Below are 22,281 nucleotides of genomic sequence, written 5' to 3'. Positions count from 1 at the left end.
GGTCTGTGTAGAGAGTATGGGTAGATGTGGCAGGTAGTATGGGCCCGTACTATTGAAAGCAGAGGACCCATACTCGATGCAGGGAGTATTCCAGAGGTTCTAAGTAGCATATCGAGAGGTGATGTCATGGTTCGAGTACCATGATTGGTAGCAGATCGAAAGGTGATGTCATGGTTCGAGTACCATGATTGGTAGCAGATCGAAAGGTGATGTCATGGTTCGAGTACCATGATTGGTAGCAGATCGAGAGGTGATGTCATGGTTCGAGTACCATGATTGGTAGCAGATCGAGAGGTGATGTCATGGTTCGAGCACCATGATTAGTAGCAGATCGAGAGGTAACGTCATGGTCCGAGTACCATGATTGGAAGCAGATCAAAAGGTGGTGTCATGGTTCGAGTACCATAATTGGTGGCAAATTGAGAGGAGATATCATGATTCGATTACCATGATATGTGACGGTTAGTGCTTCTGGTTTTACCGGTTATTCCGCAGTGATTATCTAGACCAAGGTCGGATGTGAAAGAGTATAGGTCCAGAAGACCAAGATGAACGAGTTTTAGTGGAGCATCCCTTGATAGGGAAATTGATTTAGCTCCAAGGGATTGTTGGTGATATGCCAGTAGAGTCCCAAGAATCAGAGTTGAGCAGGGACGGTGCGTTAGGGAAGAATACGGTCTGAGCTGGGAAGTCGGTCGATAGTAGAGATGTCACCTTTGTGACCCGAGTAGTGCTATTTTCGTTTCTTGAGGGAGACGTAAGAGGTGTTGAGATTTCGGTTTCTGAGTTGGGAGTGAGCCCTATGGGATCGCAATGATGATGATCTTCAATCAAAGTATCTGGCAGTAAGTCTGTCATAAGGGAATGATATAGCCTGAGCAGGTTGTCAGTGGGGACTGAGATGGTCAAGGACCAGGATACACCCTATTTGAGCATAGTAGGGAATGTGTTAGCTGCAACATGGGACGATCAAGAGGAGTATATCAGGGCAGTGACTCTTATTGTCCTTGATGGGTATAGAGAGTGGAGATGTGGTTTCTACTCTTATGATAAGGGACATGTCGGAGCATTGGGCGAGAAGTCGAGGATGAGGAGCATGATAATTCATTATTTCCAGATTATAAGTCAGGGTTAATACTGGATATTTGGGAGGTCCGGTAATGGTATGATGTGAGATTCTGAATGACTAGAGGCAGTCACAATGGTAAGTTCTGAAGATTTCTTATGAGATTCGGGTACTTGGAGTTGTTGATCTCTGTCAAGGAGATCATCGAGCGTTGCATAGCACCATGCGGGATTGGGTGCGAAGTTACTGGTGGAGACAGTCTGTGGGATAGACTGTTGGTGCACCAATTGGTGATGGTTCAAACCCTAAGTGGGGGAGGACCGGGAATTTTGTTGAGAGGATCAGAGATCTGGTCGAGATCGGTTAGAGATCTGGATATAGAGATCTGCGGTGTGGATTCAAGTGATCAGGGTTATTGGTGTTTGAAGCGAGGTACAGAACGAGATAATGCATGTGGCATATGTTTGGTAAAGGATGAATGTCTCCACGGCAAGTGGCCATCGATCGGAGACCTTGTGATGGATAGGAAATTCTTCAAGGTGGTTGGCTCGTAGGGTTAGTTCGGCGGTGGAAGAATTCTGATCCAAGGTTTGGGTTGTTATGCAGTTGGGGAAATGTAGAAGTGGTTTTTGCAACTCATTCCAGGCCATTACGAGTATGCTTGCTTGAGTTTTGAGCATTGTAGGAGGGAGTTTCGGATTATTATCAACATGTTCCAAGTCATTGTTGACTCCTCCCTATTTCAATTGATGGTAGGAATATTTCGAAGTTGCGCGTTGTGGAAAGGAAGGATAGTTATGAGATTCTGAGGGAGTGCTTTGAGTTATCTGTATATGATGCCATAAGTACGAGATCGGTGGTTGTGGCGGGACATCTTGATGTTCTGTGATGGTGTTCAGATGTATCCGAGTATAATGTCCTGAATTCAGAATTATTTGGGTCTTGAGTTGAGACGGCAAATGGAGTATCAAGTACCTACGGTTCTAGTGGGGGGCCCTCGGGTATTGTCATCTAGAGGGATTCCTAGGAATGTGGATTCCAGAAGGGCAGGATGTGTTGTCATTACGGTTGCTGTCAAAGTATGTGATGCATAAATAGGGACAAATGTGTATGTACCTATCTATGTTAGTCCACGGAGCACGAGTCAGTGGATGTAGTGTGGTGTTGTCGTGAGAAAGGGGTGTAGTGATGCTACGGGGAGCCGTAGTACTCACTAGTCAGAGAGAGGGTGTTGTGGTGCTACGGGGAGCGATAGTACTCACTAGTCCGAGAAAGGGTTTAGTGATGCTACGGGGAGCCGTAGTACCCACTAGTCATAGAAAGGGTTTTGTGATTCTACGGGGAGCCGTAGTACTCACTAGTCAGAGAGAGGGTGTTGTGATGCTATGGGGAGCCGTAGTACTCACTAGTCATAGAAAGGGTGTTTTGATGCTATGGGGAGCCATAGTACTCACTAGTCAGAAGGAGGGCGTTGTGACGCTACGGGGAGCCGTAGTACTCATTAGTCAGTAGGAGGTTGTTGTGATGCTATGGGGAGCCGTAATACGCACTAGTTAGCGAGAGGCTTTTTTGATGAAGCACTCTTGATCAGAGCATGACACGGAAGAGTTTTAGGCTTGAATAGCCCTAACTCATGAGTTTTTGGGAGCCTGGTGGTCGGACCAGGGGTGAGACCAGGGTCTCCTTAATGATTGGGAATCATTATATTCTAAGTAAAGTGTGGACATCACAATCCGAAGGAATTGGATAAGTGAAGTACGCATGGGTTACAGGTCACAAGTCATGAGTTGAATGGGTCATTGGGACAAGTGGTTCCAACTACGGGTCAGACCAAACTCTCGAGTTGAGTTGAGTCCTTGTGGTGTATTGGATAGACGAGATGAGATTCTGGAATCGGAGGTGGGTTCCATGTGAGGGGTATTGTTCGTCATCTGATGTCTTAGACCTGAGTAGGTCAGAGCCTTGGTTCGGGAGGTGCAGCGGGATGCATGGGACTATTGGGCAGTAATCAACAGAGTTCAGGGGTGATTCCATCTTCAGTAGAGTTGTAGTGTTTGCTTGAGGGAAAGCGAACGGCGTGAATTGTGTGTCACTAAGAGTGGAGACAGTTATTATAAGATGGGAAATCAGTAAGACCTTCTGGTTATGGGATGGGTGAACTAGAGGTTCATCTATTGGGCTGACAGAGGTCAGAGAATATTTTCAGGCAAGCATGATCATTTTCTGGTGTCCGAGATTAGAGTCTGGGGTTCATTCTCTTTGATGAATCCTGATGATCGTTCTTGCAGTAAGCCCTGGAGAAAGGAGGGGATTATGACCTTTCTATTCCTTTTGAGATTGTGGTCGGGATCGATCAGGGAATCAGGGTTGTTTGAGTGTTCTTAGAGTCTGTTAGTCGGTGGGCGATTAACAGGGTGATGTTTCAAGGGTGGTCTGGCAAGAGGTAGATCGCAAGAGTTTTCAAGTTCTGAAGATTCAGATTAAGTACCGTAGCGGCAGTTAGGTCTGCCCCTTTCGGGTCAGGAGTTCTTGTTGGGATCGAGTATCTTTGGAAGTGATTGTCGTTTGGTTTGAGGACCTTTGGTGGTGCTTCTCGGCTAGTAGGGTTTGATCTATGTGGGGTTACGGAGTGATTTCGAGGGCAAAATCTAATTAAAGTGGGGGAGAAAAGTAACATCCGGTTTCAGATTATCCATAATTAAGGTTCATGGGCCACGAGTCAGAGGCTAGGAGGTCTCGGGTTGAGGCGAGTTGCTAGAAAACATAGGGCATCTCATTACCTTTCCGTAGGTAGGAGGATTTTTGGAATTCAAGTCATTTCGAAGATGCTATGGAAGTTTATAGAGTTGGCAAGATAGGTCCCTAAAGTTGAGAATTTTGTCAGCAAAGTATGATGGGCGTAGGTATGCGTACGCTTAGCATACAGATGCGTGTGTTCCTTGAGCAAGAGCCACCTAGTACGCTGGGCGTATTAGGCACAAAAGGAAACCCTAATTAAGTGAAGTGTCCCTATATAAAGAAAGAGATGGTCTCATTTTTGGCCACCTTCCTCAGTTACTAAACCCTATCAAACCCTAATATCCGTTCTTGAGCATGTGTGTGGCCATGATGAGCTTGTTTGTGTTCTTGTGGGCTTCTGGGAGTTAAGAAGGAGCATGGCAGGGAATGAAGTTGAAGAACAGGCTGTGGATCTGAGCTTTCTTGGGGCTAGAGCACCATTTGAAGGTATAAAGCTCCAAGCTTTCCCACTCTTTTTGTTTTGTGTATATTAGGGTCCATTTTAGGGTTTTTCGTCCCAAGCTTGAAGCTTTATGAGTTGATGCACTCCAGAGCTTAATAACTTGTCCTTTAAAGTGTTTCTAGTGGTGAAGAACCATAAAAATAAGGCCTTGATCGTGTGAATCTACCCATGCATGAGTTATGAGCATTTTAGATTAAGAAAGTAAGAGTTTTTATGTGTTGTGACCTTATCAGCCATGCAAAGGCTTAAAGGTGTTAACTTTATGGAGTAAGAGATGTTAGGAAGTCCAGATCCAAGAGTTGAGTTAAGGTCTTAGTGGGTTAAGACCTAGAAAATGGATTAAGCAAGACTGAAGGTACGCTCCGCATAATTCCAGTATGCCCCGCATACTGGGTTGAGGTCCCCGATCAGTTTCTTGAGTGTTTGGGTACACTGAGCGTACCAGGGGGTACGCCTCGCGTAACTCCTTCTAGGGTTTTTGGGCTAAGCATTGTGTTGGGCCTTGAGTGTTGGGCCGAGAGTTTGGACTTCATGTAATAGAGTCTTGGACTAGAGAAGTGTATGTGTGTGCTTTGGGCCCTTGGTTTGGGCTTGTCTTTTTGTTTGGGAATTGGGCCGTGTGAGGGCCCATTTATTATTGGGCCTTGGTGGGGCCAATGGGCTTAGGGCATTAATGGGCTGGTAGTTGGTCTATCTTTAGACCCAATAAGTGAGAGGTTGGACTTAGCTTCTAATTGAGATTATTGTGGGTTTGGCACAGAGTTAGAGGCCGATGCGTAGCAGCAGTGTTTATAGGAGCTGTTCTTCATCCGAGGTGAGTCTTCTCACTATAATTTACCTAGCGTGGTAATTAGAGTTATATGACAGAGTATCTTGTATGCTATTTATGTGATTGTGATACACTACATTATTTCTATGTGATTCATGACGTGTATGTTCCAGAGTTTACAGAGTTAGAACCGGAAGGTTCACAGAGTTAGGACCAGAGGGTCCACAGAGTTAGGACCGGAGGGTCCACAGGGTTATAGCCTCGAGTGGCTAGTATGTGTTATATGTGGTATTTTGGGGAACTCACTAAGCTTCGTGCTTACAGTGTTATGTGTTATGTGTTTCAGGTTTTCAGGTTAGCGAGACGGCACTGACTTGATTGTACACACTAGAGGAAGAGTTATGTTTTGAGGATCCTGGATTATTAATTATTCAAATATGGAGTTATGTTTAGAAAATTGAACAAATGAGATTGTTTTACAAGTGTTATGAAAAGTATGCATTTTAAAAATGAAAATTTTGTATTAAACTTTCACGTTGTTACAATAAAAATTGAAACTTTGATAATTATCATTGAAATTGGATAATCACAATCATTACCACTTCAAAAACAAGTTTAACAATCTAAAAACAGTTTAGGGTAATGATCGTAGTCCAATTCCAGCAACAAAACTCGAAATTCTGCACACAGGGCCTCCTACTCGCCGAGTGCAAGAACCTACTCGTCGAGTAGGATGAGATTTCATTTGGACTCGTCGAGTCCCCCCATGGACTCGGTGAGTTCACTAAACAGTGAGCACAATTTTGACTTTTTTCAGCAATTTGCATCAAGTATAATGATAACAAACCTAGTCTCTGATACCGCTGAAGAGTTTTGAGCATTCTAACACTCCTATGGTGTACATGCAACCCTAGAAATCTTGGATCTATGTTTTCTCTAATATACATGCAAATTTGATTTTTCCAAGGATCTCATCCTAACTAGCATGTTATGGTGTACTTGTAACATAAAAATCTAGTAGAATGACATACCTTTTTCTTGTGGTTGATTGCTTGGAGTTTTGAGAGCCTAGCACCAATGATGTGAATGCCTCAAGTAGAATCACAAATCACCACACAACTTGGAAAAGTTGAGAGAATAGTAATGCACACTAGAAATCGGACCACCTTCCCTATCACACACTCTAGTGTCATTTCATGTGCCAAAGACCTCTTTATATAGTATGGTGGATTAGGATTACATCCATGTAAACCCTAATACCCATGACCTTTCATTTCCATAGGATCCATGGGTTAAAAACTCCATGGACTATCCATGAAAGCTTAGCCCATCCCAAATGAACTTTGGCTCATTATATATATATATATATATATATATATATATATATATATATATATATATATATATAAGAGTTCATATTTAATTAGTTTCTTTTGATCACTAAATTAATTCCAAATTAATTTTTGATCAATACTAATTAAATAATATGATTTCATATTAATATATTCTAACCTATAATATATTAATAAATCATAAATATACTAATCTCAAAAGATTATCCATACAAATTGTTTCAGTGAAGTGCAACCCAAATGGACCAGGCCGGGTCGGGTCAAGTACATACCAAATATAGTTACGGACTTAGACACCTTATCCAACACCATGTACATAGTATCTTGAAGGTGAACGTATAGAAACATATTCTTTACATCTAGCTTGTGAATCAACCAATGTATGGAAATTGCAAGACTAAGAACTATATGAATAGTATTCAAATTTACAGTGGGGTTATATGTCTCATCACAATTAGTCTATGGTTATTAATTTGTTTATTAGCAACAATTCGAGCCTTATACAGAGAAAGAGTATTATACATGTTTTTTTTGTATAACAATATTGAACACACCACATTAACTCCAACCGGGCATGGGTGAGCATCTATGTAATATTAGAAATAAGAACATTACTCTTATTGCATGGCTTTATGTTAGTAAGGATCATGTAGTGTTTGTAAATTCAACTTAGGGAGGGTGAGGTGATATTTAGGTTTAAGTGTTCGATTGGGTTCATAATGTCGCTTGTGCCACATCTGGTCATCAGGTGGGAAGATGGTCAATGATTGGGTGATGGTAGCATACCTATGATGGTTATAGAAGGTCGGGTAAGGGTTGGTATTCAGGCACGATATTGATAAAGTTGGTGAGCAAGGTGAGGGGGGAGTTTGAATAGGGGCTACTAGGTAGCATGAGGTGAAGGTGTGGTATTTCGAGGGTTGTAACAGGTGTGTGGTGGATTGAGTGTGGTCGAGATATTGATGAAGAAACAGTGACGATTCAACTTAATCATCTAAGAGATTGTGTAGGTAAATCGTGAAGGTAAAATTTTCAATCCAAAACACAATAATGTTAAAAAAACATATATTGTTTGATATATTTTAATCAATTTAATGTTATGGTTGATAAAGTAGCTAAAATTTCTGAGCTTTTAAAATGATATTTTTTTATCAACACATGTTGTAAATTTATAATGTAATTATTTATAAAATAAATTGTAAAACAATATTTAATAAATGTTTAATATCAAATGACTTTAATCTATTATAGTGTTATTTTATGATACTATATATATTATTGAATATTTTATATTATTTTGAAAAGATGAAATAAAAAAAATACTTATAGAACTAAGTAATAAATAAATAATGTAATCATTAACAATGTAAAGGTAAAGAGTTAACAAAAAAATTGAAAAATCAATAACCAAATTTGAATATTTATATTTCTAATAATAATATATTCAATAAAAATATAAGAAGAATATATTTTTACAATTAATAAATAACAAATATGAAGTAAATTTTCAAATACTTTTATAAACTTGTTGAAAAACTACTACGAGTTTTAGATAACTAATTTAGAAGCTAATTTTGATCTTGTAAATTTGACAACTGAAAAAACTAAAAATGAGGTGCAAAACAAAGCCAAAAGATAACACACACACATATATATATATATATATATATATATATATATATATATATATATATATATATATATATATATATATATATATATATATATATATATATATAATCTTAGTGTTGAAACATAAGTAGAAAAGAACAAGACATGTTTATCACTTAAAAGAAGAGTGTGTGTATATGTTTGAGATAATATTAAAGACATGTTTATCACTTAAAAAGAAGAGTGTGTGTATATGCTTGAGATAATATTAGAAAGTATTTGTTTTATTTACTATATAATATCTGATATGTTGTTTTTTATGTTATTGAAGCCTATAGTTGGTGCATGTATCTAGGATTTTAAAGAAGAACGTAAAGAAACACATTATTCACTTCTAGTTGGTGAGTCAATCAATACATGGAAATTGCAAGCATGGGACTATGTAAAGTATCCGACTTTATACTGGGGTTGAACGTATCATCACAATCGATAAATGGTTATTGATTGTGGTCGTTAGCAAGAAGTCGAACACTATAACGAGCAAGAGGATCATCCATGTTATTTTTTCTTAAATAACCACATCGAACCCATCACGTTGACTTCTACCAAGCATATATCGATCATCCATGTAGCATTATAAATAAGAGCATGATATTTCTATTGTATGGCTTTATGTCATTGAGGATCCTGTGGTGTTTATAAAACTATTGATGGAGAGTAAGGCGACATTTAGGTTTAGGTGTTGGATAGGGTTCCTAATATCACTTGTGGCACATTTGGCCATCGTGTGGGACGATGACGGGCGATAGGGTGATGGTGGCATGGTTACAATGGTAACAGAAGGTAGGGTGGGTAGGTAACTAAGTAAGGTAGTGATAAAGGCGGGTGGGTAATACGTACTAGAAGCCCATGATAAGTGGGGAGGATGAGAGGTTTTTTGTGTGTGTGTGTGTTGGGGGGGGGGGGGGGGGGGGGGGGGGAAGAAATGAGGTGGAGGTGTGGTGGGTCGAGGATTATCAAGGGTGTAAGGTGTAGTGGGTTGGTCAAGATATCGGGGTGATGGTTCAAGGGTATCATATAAGAAATCGTGATGGTAAATTTTTCAATCCTAAACATAATAATATTAAAACATCTATATTATTTAATATATTTTAATCAATGAGGTTATGTTTGACAAAATAGCCGATAGTTTAGTTAATACTTGAATGATTTATTTTAGCTAATGAATAATGATGTTTCATAAAACCTAACTAACTAACTAATAAGTTAGTTGAGACATTTAAAATGACATAAATATAAATATGTATGTAAAAACCTTATATGTTTTGTAATCTCATATTCTGCATGGTATCATATTTGTTTTTTTAAGTTTTCAAAATAACACATATTGTAAATTTACAATGCAAATATTTTTAAATAAATTGTTAAATGATTTTTAATAAAGACTTATATCAAATAATCATTTACTAGATTATGTTTATTAAATTCACGATCGATCACCATTGATAAATAAATAGATAAATTTGTAAACATATGCATCTATAGTTGGATACTTTATATTCTTTTAAAATGACGAAATGAAAAAATATATATCTTGTTGAACTAAGTAATAAATAAATAAATAATGCAATTATTAACAACATTAGAGTGTTAAACACTTGGGTTGTGATGATTTGATAAGACATATAAAAAATATGACGGATAACATATTGTTCAAATTTTAGCCCATTAGGTTGTAGCCATGAAGGTTGGCTCCAAGGCATGAGACATAACCTTATTTTTGTAACTGTGGATTAGTTGGTACACCAAAGGTGACCTAGAATCGAGGTTAGAAAAAAGCTCCATTTCCAAAAAAAATTAATAATAAATAAAGTCTTGACAAAAAATCAATAACCAAAGTTAAATCTTTATATTTTCCAATAATATTATTTTCAATTAATAAACATGGAGAGAATATTTTTTATAACTAATAAATGAAATATTTAGAAAAAAAAATCAATTTGTTTCATAAATTCCTTGAAAAACTAGTGTGAAAACTAGGTTATAAACTTTTTTTTTATCTTACCAATATTAATAATAATAATAATAATAATAATAATAATAATAATAATAATAATGAAAGATGGGTTGTAAACTATGGCATGCAAAACATACCCCAAGTATAACCCATGCAAGAAAAATCATATATATATATATATATATATATATATATATATATATATATATATATATATATATATATATATATATATATATATATATATATATAAAAGTAGGTTCAATGGAAAATGAACAATTAGGGCAACATATGCTGGAACCAATGATCAAGTGACACGTGTCCATTTCTTCATTCATAAGCAATGTACTATGGAAGTTATTTATGTAGTTATTCCAATGTGATGTGTTATCATGCTTTCATTGGTTCCAACATGTGTGGCCCTAATTGTTTATTTTCCATATAACCCTTCCCTATATATATATATATATATATATATATATATATATATATATATATATATATATATATATATATATATATATATATATATATATATATATATATATATATATATATATATATATATATATATATATATATATATATATATATATATATATATAACTATAACTTCACTGCTGAAACAGAAGTGGAAAAGAATAATACATGTTTATCACTTAAAAGAAAATAGGTGTATATGTGTTAGATGAATATTATTTATTAACCGTTTTTTTATTATTATATAAGTATGACATTGAAGACCACCTCTACTTCAGGTGCCCCAACCTTGTCGTCCAAGAAGTCCTCAATCCTCTTAAAACACAAACAAAACATTGAATATTTGCATGAACTCTATATAGAACAAAAGAGATAGATACAATGGTTTTAAAATGGTTAAATATTTAATAAAGCACTTAAAAGTCCAAGTGATGTACCACATGTATTAAATGTGGTACAAAATTCTAAGCATTGAATAGACGTAGCTAAAAAGATGCATGATAAAACATATAGCATTCATTCCATTTCATTTCTTCACCTAATTCATAGTAGTTAACATTTGCGGGTCACGTGTTATGACACGTGCCTTGCATTACATTACATAATACATATGGGCTTAACGCCGTTATATCAAATCTAACTCGTCCGTTACCTTTAACTTTATCGTTAACGGAGTTCTCCAACTAAAATATTTATACATATAAACGCTTCAAGACTAAAATCAAATAATATTTCCGTACAAAAAATTGCTGAATAATAAATTGATAATCAGCAAGTGACCCGGATCCAATTATCTAAAGGGCAACGAGAGGATCCGATCCGAATATGTCGCCAATGTCTGTGAAGAAATCGTCTGCGGGCCAAGATGACGATCCGAACCCGAAATCGTTGGCACACCCGAAGAATACGTCGGATGGTCCGGATCCATGAAGCATGGTTCCCGAAAAGCTTGTCGGGTCGTAAATGTCTTGTACGAAATCGGGGAAGTCGAACAGATCGGTGGTGCAGAAAGGATCGTCGAATGGCCGAAAATCGGAGAAGTTCTCGGAGACTGAAGCGGTGGTGTCTGTAAGTACTGAAGGTTCATTGATGGTATCGTGTAAAGGGCTGTGCTGAGTCGACTCGGCAACGCACTCGTCGGTGGAGGATGAGGAGAAACGAAGGACCGACTTCGGTGATAATGCTTTGATGTTGGTTTGTGATTCTTCGCCGGAGTTGTAATCGGAGTCAACGGACGACAGTTTCTTGTCTGTTAACTGGATACTTACCGGTGGTGGAACGGTGAAGTTTGTCAGCGCGTCGGGACCACGCAACTGTATCGCCGCGTGATCATACACCATTGCAGCCTCTTCGGCGGTATCATAAGTTCCAAGCCACAGCCTAACTCGTCGAGTCGGGTCCCTAATCTCAGCCGCCCATTTCCCCCAAGGCCTCTGTCGTACTCCGCGAAACTTTTTACCGGAACTAACCTTTAACCGTTTCTTCATCGCATCACATTTAGCATCCGGATTCTTCCTCCGACTGACCTTCGTCTTTCCCACGCTCCTATCTCCGTTTCCAATCCTATTACAGTGAATGTTAACATCGTCGCCGGAAAGAGGCTTAATCGTAACCTCCTTAACAAATTTCTTCACTCTTCTCCGGCCAAAGAAAACTTCCTCTTCGTCTCCGGAAGAATCAGTCGCATACTCATCGATCATCGATATCCTCACAACTCTAGGTCCAGCAACCGCACCATTCGCCTCCGAGATATCCCGTCGACTGGATGCCTTTTCTTTGGTGGTTAACAAGGACTTGCTCAGCATTGTAATGTGGGTTTTATGTTCAGTGAACTTAACTGACGAAAAAACAGCTGGGGTTTCCATTCTCTGCAACAGATTTTGGTCAGATTGACATTGAAAGGAAGAAGACGATGAATTTATATGGAGAGACTTGAAAAAGCGTAGATTCGTTAACGATAGAAGAATAAAGAGGTTGGAATACTCGTGCGAGAGAGAAGATTAAAGGGTCATCGATAAAATCTCAAAGGGAAATAAAGTTGCGAAAAAAGAAGAGAGAGAACGCTTGAAAAAGTTATGAATGGTAATACCGAAGAAGTTGCCGAGAAGAACACATGCTAGAGAGAGAGAGAGTTAAAGGCGGGTTTAGAGTGAGAAGAAAGGAGAAAAACTCCTTTTTGCCGGAAAAAAGAAAGTGTGAGAGGAAGGGTGGAGGAATCAAGGAATATATATATATCGCAAGAGAAGGGCAGAGCAGGGCAGAGGTCGTCGTTGACTGTGCTATTTCCGGTACGCAGAAACAAACGTACAGCAGGAACAGCAGAAGAGGCTGAAAGTATCAGTTTTCCGGTGGGTTTTAGAGTTTGGAGAGAGAAAACTGTGAGGGTTTATGCAGAGGCAGAGCAGAAGAGAAGAGGAGGATAAAAGGTGTGTAAAAGTGCCGTGAAGACGGAAATGGTATCCCCGGCTTGCTTCTTTATAGGATCCTGCCACCCTGAATTTTTACTTGCTTTTTAAATATCTTAAAAAATAATCCCCAATTAATATTCACTTGGTAAAATATGAGTTTATTCAAGGCCGATCCAGATAGTGGCAACCCGAACGACCGCTCAGAACCCACATCTCTACGGTCCAAAATTTGTGGGTTATGTGGTGCATATATATATAAAAAATTATTATCTAAATGATTTTTATGGTTTAAAATTGGTTCAAACTTAAACTAGCTTAAAAAATAAACAATTTGGTTTGCTTATTATTGCTAATTGAACACGTTTATAATGAAAAATAAATTATATTTCTTTTAATCTTTATTATATTTGTCTTTAGAGCCCATTTTTTTCTTTTCGCCCCGAGCCATATATACGTTTGAACCGGCCATGAGTTTATTAAAAGAAATAAAATTTTAAAATATAAATAATAAGTATTTTTTTAAATAAAATTTTAAAATAAATAATAAAGAAAATATATTAATTGTAATTTATTATTATATTTAATACTTTATATATATATATATATATATATATATATATATATATATATATATATATATATATATATATATATATATATATTATTTAAAAATTATTATAAAATAACAATTGTCAAAACTAATTAAAGATTGACATGGAATAAATTATATTTATTTATTATAATAGATTTTTTATTTTTTATTTTTTTACTTCCTTTGAATATTTTATTTAAAATGTTTTACTATGAAAATTAACAACTTTTTGTAAAGAGCTTCTTGATCAAATATGATTTCACAATCGATCTAACTTTTAAAAACTTATAGTACGGATATATTTATTCTTTTAAAATATAATTAAGATCATTATAGTTTCATAATATTTTGACTAAATTAGAAACGGTTTATATATATCAATCAAATTTTCAATTCAAATTTAAGTTCAAAATATACGATAATTATGTGTTCCATAACTCTATGTTCTATAAAATTGCACTAAAAATAAAGATAATGACTTAAAATGTAATATTCGTTTTGATTTGTATATATTTGATCACTCAGTTTTTTTTTTTTAATTTATATTTATCCTTTTAATTTGTTTAAATTATAAACACCCAATCCTTATTACCGACTATTCCAAATAAGTAGGAAAAAATGACTTAATATAGTTATATATTTCTCACTTTTTACACATTTAGTCATTATATTTTTCTATTGCAAAATAAGTTTTTTTTGGTACGCATTCAATATTTATGACCGATTTCTTCAGGTTTACTCACGACATCCTACGTAGGACAATCATTAATAAGGTGTTCGGTCAATTCAGGGTTGTTGATGCTTATGGTCACCGTGGCCTTGGCTGTTTGGTTGCTTAAGTTTTATGGTTTGGCTTAGGTCTTGTGTTATGAATGCCGTAACTTCTTCATACGATTTCGGATTTTAACGATCTTTATATCTACACGTTCGTGTTTGAGTTTACTACAACTTTTGTTTAGATTACTCCCGTTAAAATGTAACGTCCCAAAAAATCATAGTAATTTTTTTCATTTTAGTGGAATAAAAGTAGTTTCTAAATAACCATGAGTCGTCAAAAACATTGTCTCATAACATATTATAAGAATCAGAGTATCGAAACATAATCTCTCTCAAATCATAAGATTGTGGGATGATGTGTATTTAACACTTGTTTCAGGTAAATTGTTCATTTATTTTTATGGCAATTAAAGAATTAAAGGTGTGGGTTTGTGGTGGCCACGGTGTGGTGAAGGATGCACCACGACATGGTCATGATCAAGGAAACATACAACGTTTGTGCACACCACAATGTGGCAAGTTCCTGGACACGACGTGGTGGCGGCCAGTATGCAAAACCCTAATTTTTTGGGTTCTGTGCCTTATTTAAGGGATGTGATGATGGCTAGGGTTTGCACTCCCTCATCCTCCATCACCTCCCTTTCGACTTAGAGAAAACCCTAGCCTCCATTGTTGATCTTGTGAGTTTTAAGAGAAAACCCTTTTGACTTAGAGAAAACCCTTTTGACTTAGAGAAAACCTTAGCCTCCATTCTTCTCTAACCTCTAAAAGCCTAAATATTAAAACCTAACTCAAAAATGGACCAAGTGACCTAGAAAACTCATAAGGTCGAAAAACTCGCATAATTCTTATCCAAGGTCCTGGAGTTGCTTCAAACTTCAAGGATTCATTTCCAAAAGCCAAAATGGGAGTTAATCACTTCATAAGAAATCCATAGAATGGAATGGTATAAACTTTACCTTCTGGAGCCTAAGGATTGATGTAGAAGCAACCCTCAACAACAAAAAGTCACATCACATGCTTGCATCACCCTCTCCTTCTTTAAGGAACCTTGAAAGGCTAAGAACACATACTTTTTCACTAAGAACACACACATACACACATTATAGGGTTTCTTTCAAAGGGATGGAGGTTGAGTTGAGAGAAAACCCTATTCATAAAGTTTTTTAAATAGGGCTCAAGACCCGAACTTAAGGTTTCTCATTTTGCCTCCGCCACGACGTTGCCATTTCATAACCATGTCGTGGTGATTAAAAACACACATTCCTTTATAGAGCACGACCACGCCGTGGTGAGCCTCATCACCATGTCGCTGTACCCCTAGATTCAATAAAAAAACCCTTAAAACTAAAATGGTTGGGTGTCAAGAGCAATACCTGGAAATAGATGTTACAACTCTCCCCCACTTGAATTGGATTACATCCACGAAATCCACAATTACAAACAGATCTAGGAAGTGCTCATGTATCTCTGCCTTAGGATCCGAATTCCACTCTGAACCTTTCTGATGTTGCCACTTCACTTTAACGAATGACACCATCTTGTTGTGCAAGGCCTTCGTCTTTCTATCCAAGATAACTACCGATCTCTCCACATAATTTAGGCGCTCTTTAACCTAAATACCGTCCAATGGCACCACAAATGCATCATCATCTAAACACTTTTGAAGTTGAGAGACATGGAAAATGCAATTAATTTGGCCGAGCTCCTTCGGTAAATCCAATTTGTAGGTGTAACGCTTGCAACTTCAGGCTAGTTAATTAAATTATAATAATTGATAAAAATAACTTTTTTTATAAAAGATTATTTAGGATAAATAATTTTAACAAAATTTATACTATATGTGACAACGATTCCATGCAAATAAAGAAATTTGAAATCCGACTTTGTATGAATAAGTTATGTTTCTTCGAAGTTTCGCGATGAAACGAATACGACATCGAGTGTCGTAAATCGTAAATCTGAGATAGATTGCTTATTAGACTAATTAGTCTATACAAAAGTCATAGTAATCATAAAACCGAGAGTGTGCATGTAGAGAACACCCAAATCTGACTTCGTAAGAAGAAATTACGATTTTTTTAAGTTTCAGCGCAACAGTGTGCAATACTAGTATCGAAATTCATAACAGTCAATTATTAGGAAAAACAATCTAAACAAGAATCAAATGTCTCGCTAATAGGAATCCGTCAATATGAAGACAGTCGAGAACGGACGTCCGATGAGAGAGGTATGAAACGAACATTAACAATCTAAGCATGTTAAAAATATAACTTTAAAAATAAAGTGAAAATTAGCCGACGGAGTCTAAGTGAAAGTTATAGATCTTGTTGATAGTTATGCGTAGATATAAAACCAGTCGAAAATGGAGCTCGTATGAAGAAGATATAAATTTTCTAAGATTTTATAAAAATCTACGCGCAACCACGCGCACAGACAAAGGGCATGACGCGCCTCTGGAAACCTCTAAGATCTCGCCACGTGTCACCGCTATATGACTGACACGTCAACCTTCCGAACGTTTTCGCAGTGCGTACATACAGGGTGTGCGGTGCGCACCTACCTTTTTTTGGTATAAATAACAGTCGATTTCCAGTTCAATCCCACACCTATTCCACAGTTTTCTCTCGAGTTTCTATCAGTATTAGCCCAATTTCCCTTAGTTTTTAGTCTTCGGCGAAGCATTGCGGTGTCAGATAACCAACGATTAAAAGCTCTTATGACAAAGTTCCACCCACATAATTCCCAGTTTTCATCAGAAAGCTCTGTAAGTTAAGTTACACTTATTTTATTCAAGTGTAACTTTTATTTATAGTTATAGTCATTATTATCACTACTAGAAAAACAGCCTTTTACGACGCTCATTGCGCGTCGTAAAAGGCTCAGATGACGCGCAAATGCGCGTCAAGGAAGGCCCTGTCATAAAGAGAGATGACGCGCTTTTGCGCATCGTGTATAGACGACGCGCATTTACGACGCTCATTTACGACGTGCAATTACAACGCGCGTTTACGACACGCAATGCGTATCAAGGAAGGCCTTGTCATAAAGGAAGACGACAAAAAAAATTTGCGTGTCGTAATCTTACGACGCGTGTGTTAATGACACGCAATGTGTATCAAGAAAGCCCCTGTCAAGAAAGGTCGTGTCATAAATGAAGATGACACACTTTATTGCGTATCATAATTTTAAATGTTTAAAAAAATATTATTTATAGATTTACTAATTTTCAAATTAAATAATACATTAAAAATCTCATAATACAAAATAAAATACCATAAATAACAAGATAATTCATTTCACTAATATGTCAAATACAAATAATTATTCCAATAGTGAGTAAATATTATAAAAAATGAACTCATTTATATACAATTGCATCATCTAGCTTACTATGTGTCAACAACTCTCTGTGTGTTTACTTTTGCTTGAGTCTCGTTTCCTCCAAAGCTTCTAGCCATGCCAAAATATGATGTCTTGAGTCTCGTTTCAAGAACCAACATCACCTTCAATCACCCAATGAAACTCTAATGTTGGTGTTATTCACCTTTCTGTAGATATAATAAAATATATATTATAGTATTATTCACCTTTCTGTAGATATAATAAAAACATTGAAATTTTAAATCATAATATGGCAAGGTGAAGGTGTTCAAATCACTTCTGAAAAATAAGAGATAATTAATTCGCACATGAATGTCAACATGGTTATATATTAGATAGAGATATTATATGCCCAAAAATGGAATAATTTTTATCTTTATGTTCAATATTCGTATAATGTCATAGTTACAATACAAATATAAATAATGAAAAAAAATAATAATTAATAAAGAGAAAGTTAGGTACCTGATCTGTTGGGTGAAGGGGGGATATACTTCCCTACAGGAAACAACTTTTCTTACCCTTTTCCCTCGACCAAGAGTTGCTTCCTCTTCACTTTGGCACTTCTCCGATCTAAACATCCACAATAATCACAGTAATGACTACATTCAAACAATAGCAATGTACTTCCATTTATTTCTTCTTTGCAACATTGTAATTTTAATATATAATCTCTCTAACTTAAAAAATAAAAAAATAAAAAAATAAAAAAAACTCCTCTGTATTTGGATTAGGATGACACTGTTGTAATTGGGTAGAATATTCTAAAATACAATGCCTTTGCCTTAATAAGAAGAAATTAAATGTAGGATGCTATAATATAATAAACAAACGGCATACCTGACTAGAAGCTTGTCCCATTCATTTTCATCAGTGGTAATATTATTATCCTCTTTCTTTTATAAACAAACGACATTGATAGACCCTTGTTGAATCTATCATAAACTCCAGGCATTTTAACCCTTGATCTAACAGAATTACGTGATGATATTAAGATAATTCCCAGTTTTCGAGATGTGGGTATCTCCAAGAAAGAACAAAGTTCAATTCATAATAATTCTTAGCTACGGACTCTCTAAAACAAAAGGACTATATATACTACCACTAGAAACAAAAAAAAGTGAATAACAACCAATATAATCAGGTGTTGTTCCCACTAACAAAACAACCAATAACAACGATAATACCAGAAAAGACCATTCTACCCCTGGCCAAAAAGATAACAGAAATTTGGGGGCTTATCAGACATACTTACGACTAGTTACATTACAACAAAATGTATGAAAATTCAGAATTTTTTTTCAATTATTTTTTAGATCTTCGTGAGGATAAACGTTATTTAGCAGATCATCCTGGACTAGTCCCGATAAAAACCGCACAGGTACATTTTATGATGCTTATATTTGCAAATTAACATTGAAATTATATAATATATTAAATATGGTTATCTAGAAGGGTTTATTATACTTTTGGCTTATAGTGACACATTTAGTTTTAACACCCTAAGACTAAAGTTACAAACTAGCCCAATAACCTTTGAATCAACTTCTAACCTCAATCTGTTCTTTATACTTGAAGTCAAAGATAAGAATGTTTGACTTCAAAAGTCAAAAAGGAAAAAGTAATGTATAATAAATAAGTATAAAACAATCTCTCCACACATTATACCTTGTTGCAATCTCTGAGTAAACATCAGAAGGTTTCTCCCCAACAACTAAGTTAACTGTAGCAACTTCCAACTGTAAAATTACACGAAAAATGGAAAAGAAAATATTTAGATCCAAAAAATCTATTTAAACAACAAAATGAAAAACTATTAAGTGGAAAATCGGAACATACAGTGTCTCTTCCCAATGCAACATAATGTTGGAGGTCATTGCATGAACCATCCCATAATAAAAACAACAATTATCAATTACATTGAATGCAGCTCAAAAATGCAACAGGTATGAAAATTTTCATTAAATTTAATTATTTTTACAATTATCTTTTTTTTAATCAATTTTTTTTCTTGACAAAAAAATGTAAAATCTGTTTTTGATGTTGTGATAAGAGTGGTGATCAAACCACATCAACCACCAAAAGAAAAGAAAAATACATGACCTGGATGTTTTGTGTTAGTGTCTTCAACTTTTTACAACCTACCAAAAAATAATGCGGTGTCAAAATAAAAAAATAATAATAATAAAAATAAAAACACAATGTCTTTTGTGCCATTTGCCTCTGTTTTGAACCTCACTCTATGATCATAATTTGAGCTAACTAGTACTGGGTTTTATTGGGAGTGCAGGAACATGTTTTGCAAAAAGAAACTTACTTGCCTGGGGTAAGACGCGTTAAAGATTCATTCATATTGTAATTTAATGTTCAAATCGGTTGTCATTATTATCATATAGGAAGCAAACAGAGAAGTATATTTGTTGGATATATATCATATATCCATTTCTTTTTCTATGTGTGTTTTAACTATAACCATTTGGTAAAAAAATCTCAGCACTGAGTAGGTACTTATAGTTCGGTTCTTAGATAATATATTGTTGTTTCTACAGAGAAAACCATAAGGTAAGGGACAAAAGGGTGTCCTGAATTTATCGCTGATAAAAATTTATGTTTCTTGATAAAAACCAAAAATGATTAACTAAGTGGAGTATTTACAATCAAAACATAAGAATTAAACAAACAACATACCTGAGTCAGGTAGTGCTGCCATCAATAATTGATGAAGGTGATTCAATTCCTCTTGTTCTTCTATTGGTTCATCATTCCAATTCAGAGACTAATTGGAAATACAATCAAGACATAAGAATTAAACATATATATGATTTACCAAATAACTGCAACTATAATATTTGTTCCTAAATCTAAAGAGTTGATACTCGCAACAAGTAGAGCATTTTCAATTGGAAAGCAAATAACTACAAACCATAAACAGGTCTTGAGTAGGGAGTTTTGTTACTTATCTGCCTTTAGTTCTTCTTTAATTTCTGCATCACTGTCACCCTGCATTATTTCAAACCAACAATTACGTATGAATGTATGAAAGATTGATTAAAAAAATTACAAAAAATAGAAATAGTAAATATTGAAGTAAAACACTCACCTGCATATCTGAAGTCCACAAGGTGAGGTTATCATGAAGAAGTTGCATGATTAGGGTGTTGTCCTTGTAGGAATCTTCTCCTAAGGTATCCAATTTTGTGACAACTTCATCAAAAGCTAGTTGCTCATATTTCTCAAGGGATGCAAGGGCCATATCAAAGCTACCCATTCAAAAGTAGGACCTAGCTATCATATGCCATCTCCAAAGCTTCAATTGTTGTTTTTGCCCCTCATTTGAAATGTTAATATTATTAGCATAATTATTTCCTGACATAGGAAGTGTTTTCTCACACATTTGAACCACCTTTTCATAGTTCTGCAGCTGTTACATCCCACATATTACAATAGAAAATTAGTGAGAATAATAATATCTTTTATAGTAAAAATCAGCTAAATCACTCTACTAATATAAATCTTCATACCAGAAAGTGAGCCTCTGCTGTCATTTCAAGAAGTTTCTCTAAAACTGCTGCAATGCAAGATTTTTGTCAAATGACTTTCACCAACTTTTACAATGCCATCATCAATCTTCATCATGTATGCATTTAGATTTTAGAGAGAAGAAAAAGTAAGTGTTTGATAGTAAGATCATCCTAAAAGCTTAATTCCAAATGCCATGCTACCTTTTTACCACTCAGCACCCAACTAGTGTTATCCCTTCTAAAACAAAGTTATGCTTTTACTATTATTCTTCTAGCCTTTCTATTCAATGAAAATAAAGAAATGTAAAATGGTTGCAATCTAAATAATGAGGCAATGATGTTATACTCTGGTTGAGGTTCCTCTGTCACATCAGAATCAGGAGCTTCCTCCTCAATGATGTTATTTTCTGGTATCACAACAGTTTCTTGCTCAAGGATTACAGGACCCACCACCACAACATCCTCAGTGGAAACTTCATTATGTTTAGGTTTATCCATGTAACAAAACATGTAATTCAAAACAAAGTAGCCTTTGTCTTGAGGGGCGAGAAGGAAAGATTGTGTGAGGGGACAATATTTTAGCATTGATTTCCTGCAAATCAGGAACTAGATTAAGATCAGACATGAAAAAAGGAATGACTTTAAACACATAACTTATGAATAAAAAAGATGAAGAAACATATCATACATCCATGGTAGTAGTTACGCCCATAGTACCATCTTCCTCTAGGCGACCAATTTTACTGCTATCATGATAGAACTTATGAGCTAGCCCAGGTGACCGATGCAGTATACGATAGTACTGATGAACAAAAGCATTCCCAACCTGTTTATTAGCAATCAAAGAAACATTGCAGGTTGTGTGTGTATGTGTGTGTGTGTGTATATATATATATATATATATATATATATATATATATATATATATAGAGAGAGAGAGAGAGAGAGAGAGAGAGACTTACCTAAAGTCGCAGGAGAATAAGTGTTTGTGCAATCATAGTAGTTTGAGGGTTTCCTTTGGTTACTCCCTTCACATCTCTGAGAATCTTCATCTCTGAAGGAG

The 22,281-nt window shown here is 35.7% G+C and overlaps 2 protein-coding genes across 2 annotated transcripts; both read right to left on the bottom strand.

Annotated features, from left to right (window-relative positions):
• Positions 1 to 11,030: 11,030 nt before the first annotated feature.
• On the bottom strand, positions 11,031 to 13,088 carry LOC111894315 (ethylene-responsive transcription factor CRF2). The gene has a single exon (XM_023890397.3). It carries the CDS (start codon positions 12,399 to 12,401, stop codon positions 11,331 to 11,333), a length of 1,071 nt encoding a protein of 356 aa, XP_023746165.1. The 5' UTR covers positions 12,402 to 13,088; the 3' UTR covers positions 11,031 to 11,330.
• A 4,517-nt stretch (positions 13,089 to 17,605) lies between these two features.
• Positions 17,606 to 21,809, bottom strand: LOC111894317 (uncharacterized). The gene is made up of 5 exons (XM_052770010.1): positions 20,798 to 21,809; positions 19,801 to 20,697; positions 19,366 to 19,436; positions 18,163 to 18,270; positions 17,606 to 17,864 (listed from the first exon to the last, which is right to left on the bottom strand). Exons 2-5 carry the CDS (start codon positions 19,912 to 19,914, stop codon positions 17,822 to 17,824), a joined length of 336 nt encoding a protein of 111 aa, XP_052625970.1. The 5' UTR covers positions 19,915 to 20,697; positions 20,798 to 21,809; the 3' UTR covers positions 17,606 to 17,821.
• Between the last annotated feature and the right edge of the window lie 472 nt (positions 21,810 to 22,281).

This window comes from Lactuca sativa, chromosome 3 (assembly GCF_002870075.4).
Source record: "Lactuca sativa cultivar Salinas chromosome 3, Lsat_Salinas_v11, whole genome shotgun sequence".
NCBI lineage: Eukaryota > Viridiplantae > Streptophyta > Magnoliopsida > Asterales > Asteraceae > Lactuca > Lactuca sativa.
This window is presented reverse-complemented; position numbering and strand designations above follow the sequence as displayed.

Excerpts from the sequence above, each read along its gene's own strand:
- LOC111894315 (XM_023890397.3), bottom strand. The coding sequence starts at position 12,401 with ATGGAAACCCCAGCTGTTTTTTCGTCAGTTAAGTTCACTGAACATAAA.
- LOC111894317 (XM_052770010.1), bottom strand. The coding sequence starts at position 19,914 with ATGGCACAAAAGACATTGTGTTTTTATTTTTATTATTATTATTTTTTT. Across the intron at positions 18,271-19,365 it reads TACTCAGAGATTGCAACAAG|ATCGGAGAAGTGCCAAAGTG; the intron begins GTATAATGTGTG and ends GTGGATGTTTAG. Across the intron at positions 17,865-18,162 it reads CCCTTCACCCAACAGATCAG|AAAGGTGAATAACACCAACA; the intron begins GTACCTAACTTT and ends TTATATCTACAG.